Source organism: Plectropomus leopardus, unplaced genomic scaffold (genome assembly GCF_008729295.1).
Source record: "Plectropomus leopardus isolate mb unplaced genomic scaffold, YSFRI_Pleo_2.0 unplaced_scaffold330, whole genome shotgun sequence".
NCBI lineage: Eukaryota > Metazoa > Chordata > Actinopteri > Perciformes > Serranidae > Plectropomus > Plectropomus leopardus.
In genome coordinates, this window is record NW_024636024.1 from 1 (window position 1) to 7,131 (window position 7,131).

The following is a 7,131-nucleotide window of genomic DNA, read 5'->3' on the forward strand; positions in this document are numbered from 1 at the left end:
GTTTAGAGATCTGTCCTCAGTTTAGAGATCTGTCCTCGGTTTAGAGATCTATCCTCGGTTTAGAGATCTGTCCTCAGTTTAGAGATCTGTCCTCGGTTTAGAGATCTATCCTCGGTTTAGAGATCTGTCCTCAGTTTAGAGATCTGTCCTCAGTTTAGAGATCTGTCCTCAGCTCAGATATCTGTCCTCTCTGTCCGTCTTTTTTTGTCTCGCTCTCTGAAACCTACCTGCTCATTATAAATTCAGCCATCCTACCTGAGGGGGCGGAGTCAGGTCCCCTGTTGGTGGACTGCGGCAGGTACGGTGGGACCTCTGAAAGAAACAAAGACAGACACACCTGAGTGAAGAGCCACGCCCAGGTGAGCTACCTGCTGCGGTCATGTGACGTCTGAGGGTCGGAGCCTCAGACTTTGAGGAGGTAAAGTGGAACAACGTGAAGCTGCAGAGAAGACGAGCAGACGGTTTAAACGAGTCTGACGGCCGATTACACCTCATTTTTAAATGTTCACGTTTACATATTTTTATGTGTTAAACGTGTGTGACTGCGGGACAGCAGTCCACAACCGTCCCATACTACACATGAAGTTATGTTCAATATGACTGCGACTGTAAGGTAACGTCAGAGACCACACCCACCTGTGATGTCACAGTACACCTGTGTTACCTCTGTATGTGTGTGTGTGTGTGTGTGTGTTACCTGTGTACTCGTTGAGGCGGAGCAGCTCGGCCTGCAGAGCCTGACCGGCCCTCTCAGCCAGCAGGATGGGGGAGGGGCTCTGAGCATCTGACTGACACACCTGCATACAGGTAACATCCATCACATCTAGGTGTGTGTGTGTGTGTGTGTGTGTGTCTGTGTTTGTCTGTGTGTGTCTGTGTGTCTGTGTGTATGTGTGTGTGTGTGTGTGTGTGCATGCGTCTGTGTGTGTGTGTGTGTGTGTGTGTGTGTGTGTGTGTGTGTGTGTAATCATCAGTGATAACAGTCAGAGTGTGTACAGAGTGTAAAACCGTCAGACCTTTGCTCCGGAGCAGATCAGCGACATCGTCTCCTCCACGTCGCTGCCACACGCCAACTGACGCAGCCTCTGCAACACACACACACACACACCATGGTCTCACACCTGTACAGGTGTCTCTGAACCAGGTTTGGTTGTTTGGTAAACTTGAGGTGTATTCAGACCTGATCCATCTGAGCCGGTGATGATGTCATGGCGTGAACTCGCCTGTAGCACCCCCTGCTGTATTTATCCTGGATGAACTTTGACCTCTCTTCGTCAGATGACCCCGGATGCAGCTGCTCCACTGCTGGAACCACCGGAGCCCACACCTGATTGGCCAGCCTGTTACCATAGGCAACAAACAGCTGCCAGAGGAACAGGTCAAAGGTCAAAGATCAGATATGAGTGGTTCAGCCCCCCTCACCTGTATGAGTGGTTTAACCCCCCCTCACCTGTATGAGTGGTTTAACCCCCCCTCACCTGTATGAGTGGTTTAACCCCCCCTCACCTGTATGGGTGGTTTAACCCCCCCCTCACCTGTATGAGTGGTTTCACCCCCCCTCCCCTGTATGAGTGGTTTAACCCCCCCTCACCTGTATGAGTGGTTCAGCCCCCCCTCACCTGTATGAGTGGTTCAGCCCCCCCTCACCTGTATGAGAGTGGTTCAGCCCCCCTCACCTGTATGAGTGGTTCAGTCCAGACCTTGTTGTCCATCTTCAGGCTGCGCACCTTGGATAGGTTGCTGCCCAGAGCTCGATGCTGACCTGAGAGCAGTTAACAGGTTTTTTAGCGACCTGTCCACAGGTGGTTTAGAGAACTGATCTATAAAATATCAAGTTCATGTTCCAGAGTTCCTCTTAAAACTCCCTCTTGAATGTCAGTAAGTCACATGATAAGAGTACACGAAAAACTCAGGTGACTCTCAGGTGACAGAGTGACAGAGTGGTGTGTGATAGCAGTCAGTGAAGGTGTGGTCCAGAGGCAGCAGCTGTACAGGGACTACAGCAGGACCCACAGCGCTGCCCTGAGGAACGCCGTCGTTAATGTCAAGTGTGATACAAAGTTACACAAACTAACAGGAAAACTCCTCTCAGGCTGTTGGAGGTGGTGAGACCTTTTTTTTGTCCTCTCCACATGGATGTTTCCTTTACCGCGGCGAGCTGTAAGTGGACAGCTGCTGGACAGTGAACATTAAAAAACATCACTGTAAATGTGTCAGTGTCGGCCAAAATGCTAAACTCCCACTGTTGCATTTTGTGATATTTGTGCTGTGTTCCTGACACATGGTCCTTGATTCTCGGTCTAATAACTCTCTAAAAGATTTTGTGGATTTTAAAAACGCAGAAAATCAAACCTGAGAGACTGAGAGACCAAAGTTTTGACTCTGAGTGCAAATGTGACGCAGCGTAAAGTCGTGTTTATTTTTAGATGTGCAACAAGTTTGGAAGGAAAAAACGGACTCAGTGTTAAACTAGTTTCAGGTCAAACTAAGTCATGACACGCCTCTGACATGTAAATGTGCTTCATTTCAGCCTGCAGGTTGTCAGGTCGTCATCAGTGACATCATCAGCGTACCTGCACAGGCGTGACAGATGACCAGCAGCAAGTTGACCGACGCCCACTCAGGATTGGCCGCGCTGCAGTCGCCGCACACCTTGTTGTCGGGGTTTTCCCAGAGACGCTGCGCCACCTGGCTGCTGGACAGAGCGCTGCAGATAGACGAGGACAGACTGTCCAACCACAGGGACAGGTCCTTCGACGAATCAACAGACAGGCTGCATGCAGGGGGCGGGGCCAGGCAGAGACACGGGGCGGGACTCAATATCAGATTACAACAGCAGCAGGTAGACAGGTAGATGGAGGGACAGACAAGAAGAGACACAGATAGAGACAGAGCGAGACAGACAGACAGGTGTAAAGACAGGTGTGTACCTGAAGCTCTTGTAAGGTGTGATGAGGGTGAAGGAGTGCTTCCCCGTGGGTTTGACGGAGGCCACATTCAGGGGGACGGAGAAGGAGGCAACGCCCAGCTGGAAGCCCTCCTTGTTGGGGTAGATCCAGAGGTCGTGACCCCAGAGGGCGGCGTAGGCGCGGCTCCGAGGGTCCTTGATGGTGATTTGTCCGTGGAGCTCCGGGGGGGCGGGGCTCTGCTGGCCTCGGGATGCTTGCAGTGACGTGACCCAACCTTCATGAACCTCTGAGAGACAGAAACCACGAAGAAGAACCATCAACTATCATCATCTTCATCACCCTCAGTCCCACCATCATCATCTTCATCACTATCATCACGTTATCATCATCATCCTCATCATCATCATCTTCATCACCATCAGCCCCATCATCACCATCACCATCCTCATTATCATCATCTTCATCACCATCAGCCCCATCATCACCATCATCATCTTCATCACTATCATCACGTTATCATCACCATCATCATCTTCATCACTATCATCACGTTATCATCATCATCATCCTCATCATCATCATCTTCATCACCATCAGCCCCATCATCACCATCATCATCCTCATCATCATCATCTTCATCACCATCAGCCCCATCATCACCCTCATCATCTTCATCACTATCATCACGTTATCATCATCACCATCATCTTCATCACTATCATCACGTTATCATCACCATCATCATCTTCATCACCATCATCACATCATCATCACATCATCATCATCATCTTCATCACCATCATCACATCATCATCATCATCCTCATCATCCTCATCATCTTCATCACCATCAGCCCCATCATCACATCATCATCCTCATCATCATCATCTTCATCACCATCAGCTCCATCATCACCATCATCATCTTCATCACTATCATCATGTTATCATCATCATCTTCATCATCATCATCTTCATCACCATCAGCCCCATCATCGCCATCACCATCCTCATCACTATCATCACGTTATCATCATCACCATCATCATCGTCATCACTATCATCACGTTATCATCACGTTATCATCACGTTATCTTCATCACCATCATCACATCATCATCATCATCTTCATCACCATCAGCCCCATCATCACCATCATCATCCTCATCATCATCATCTTCATCACCATCAGCCCCATCATCACCATCACCATCATCATCTTCATCACTATCATCACGTTATCATCATCACCATCATTATCTTCATCACCATCATCACATCATCATCACATCATCATCATCATCATCATCATCTTCATCACCATCAGCCCCATCATCACCATCATCATCTTCATCACCATCATCATCATCATCATCATCCTCATCATCATCATCATCTTCATCACCATCAGCCCCATCATCACCATTATCATCTTCATCATCATCCTCATCCTCATCCTCATCCTCATCCTCATCATCACCATCATCACCATCATCATCATCATCCTCATCATCATCTTCATCAGTGATCTTACCGTCACTGTGAGCCATGAAGTCATAATGTTTCTTCTTGAAGTAAACTGAGAATCGTCTTTTGTCCTGTTTCTTCACGTTAGTGATACTGGAGACATGAAAGAGCACCTCACTGAACCGGTCCTGTCCAACAAAGCAAACACACCCATCATTCAGAGACACACAGAAAGACACACACACACACACACACACACCAGGCCCTCAGGAAGTGATCCATGCGCTGATGCATGTAGTGGCTGAACGTGGAATTCGGTCGGTCCCGTGACGACACCGGCCCGGAGGGACTTTTCCCCATTTGCTAACATGAGGACAGAGACGTCAGTGAATCAGCGAATAATGTTTTGTGAGCATCAGAACCCGCGAAACGTCTTCTGTCCCTGTCTGGATGTAAACCATCCGGTTTGATAACATTTGGAAAGTCTTAAAGAGCCGCAAGAGTAATCTTCTAGACCGCCATTCAGGCTAGCCGGTCGCTCGGCCGGCGGGAGTTAACCGCTCGGACGATTTCGGCTGCCGTTAATTACTACGCTGCTCTACGGACCGTAGATCCGTTTATTTTACACGTTTCTAAACCCATAAAAAGAGCTTTTTGTGCTTCATGCGCCAACGAGCAGGCCCCGCCCCCACAGCTGTATCCAGACTTAAAATACATCCATGACACGCACACACTCACACACAGGAAGACAGACATCAAGAGACTTCGACTCACTGTTCGTTTTTTCCACAGAGACATCTGCTGTCCGTCCAACATGACCCATAAAACATTGTGTCTGTACGAGACAGAGAGAAAACATGTTGTCTGTTTGTCTGTCCATCATATGTCCACCCGTCTAAATATATACATCTGTCTTTTGTCCTGATTGACAGCAGCTGATCTGATGGTCCTCAGGGATCAGTTCTGGGTCCGCTGCCGTTTGACATTTGACCAGTCTTAGGACAGATCACTGAGGACCAACAGCAGCATTATTAAAAAACCACAATGATGATGTCACCTGAAGCCCTTCCAGACGTCCAACCAGCTGGCTCGGACCACGGCGCTCTGCGGCGCCGCGCCCTTGCTGCCCCCCTTCTTCCTGGACACTCTGATGGTGGCTGCCCTGCAGGACAGACACACACCGACACGCTGAGGGACACTTTCATACCGTGAACTTCCTGTCCTCATTACCAACTCATCACATGCTGTCTTTTCGGTGTGAGAGACAGAGAGGGACAGAGACAGACTCAGAGACAGAGACAGACTTAGAGACAGAGACAAACTTAGAGACAGACCAAGAGACAGAGACAGAGTCAGGGAGGGACAGAGACAGACTTAGAGACAGACTCAGAGAAAGAGACAGACTTAAACAAAGAGGGACGAGACAGACTTAGAGACAGAGAAAGACTTAGGGACAGACTCAGAGACAGACACAGACTTAAACAGAGAGGGACGGGACAGACTTAGAGACAGAGAAAGACTTAAAGACAGACTCAAGGACAGAGACAGACTTAGACAGAGGGGGGCTGAGACAGACTTAAAGACAGACTCAAACACAGAGAAAGACTCAGGGACAGAGAAGGACAGCTGTGTTTGTACCTCGGGGTCTTCTGCTTCCCTGGCTTTGCTGATTGGTTGGGAGGGTGAGGAGGAGGCGGGGCCGGTCGTGTGGGGACGAGACGCCCTGAAGGACTCATTGGGGTACTGCAGACAGACAGCAGAGACATGCAGGTCACAGCAGAGGACAGACATCAGAGACATATTGGACATAGCAAAGATCAGACAGCAGAGGACACCTGTTGGTGTTTGAAAACACAGGATCTCCTCCCATTGGTCCATCAGCACCAGGGGGGGCATGGCCAGCTGCTGTGTCTTCGTCCTCATTGGATGAATCAGTGTCCACTTCCTCTTGACTCGCCCAGGACGCCAACACGGTGACATACGGGTTTTCTTCTTTGATGGTGTAAGGGTACAGTTTGAATCCTGAGGACACGAGGAGGACAGGAGTGAGACACACTGAGAAGGACAGGAGGAGGAGGACAGATGGTTAACCATTTCAGTACCTCCGTCCTCTGGAGGCTCAGCTGCTCCCTCTAGAGGAGGTAAGGTGACTCCTGCGTTTGGGTCCAACGATGACATCACCAGCTGAGACAGAGCGCCCACATCTGGACATATAGAGAGACAGCCAATCAGGAGACAGACAACACAGGCTCAGCCAATCAGGAGAGAGACACCACAGGCTCAGCCAATCAGGAGAGAGACACCGCAGGCTCAGCCAATCAGGAGAGAGACACCAGAGGCTCAGCCAATCAGGAGAGAGACACCGCAGGCTCAGCCAATCAGGAGAGAGACACCACAGGCTCAGCCAATCAGGAGAGAGTGGAGTAATTGTCAGCTATTAAATTAATCAATGATCAGTGTGTTTGAGTCTTCGTTAAAATAGAATTGATTTTAAACTGAATATTTCAGATTTTTTCTTTCTGACAGAAAACTGAAGATTTTCAGCTCACAGACAAAAATTCAAATGATTAAGGTAACTGAGGAACCAGCGTGACAAAATGTGACGTGACAAAATGTGACGTAAAGTGACGTGACATATCATGAGGTAACATGACGTAACATGATGGCAGATGATATGTAGCGAGACGTAACGTGACGTAACGTGACATAACGTGACGTAACGTGACGTAACGTGACGTAACGTGACGTAACGTGAC

General features: G+C 48.9%; 1 protein-coding gene across 1 annotated transcript; it reads right to left on the reverse strand.

Moving 5' to 3' along the window:
• Nucleotides 1-88: 88 nt before the first annotated feature.
• Nucleotides 89-6,624, reverse strand: LOC121938779 (arf-GAP with Rho-GAP domain, ANK repeat and PH domain-containing protein 1-like; the record flags this gene model as incomplete). The annotated part of the gene is made up of 13 exons (XM_042481948.1): nt 89-312; nt 698-797; nt 1,017-1,085; nt 1,181-1,363; nt 1,677-1,762; nt 2,574-2,773; nt 2,931-3,195; nt 4,443-4,563; nt 5,150-5,210; nt 5,433-5,537; nt 6,014-6,118; nt 6,211-6,397; nt 6,478-6,624. Coding segments are annotated over 13 exons (1,718 nt in total), but the record flags the coding sequence as incomplete, so codon positions are not given.
• Between the last annotated feature and the right edge of the window lie 507 nt (nt 6,625-7,131).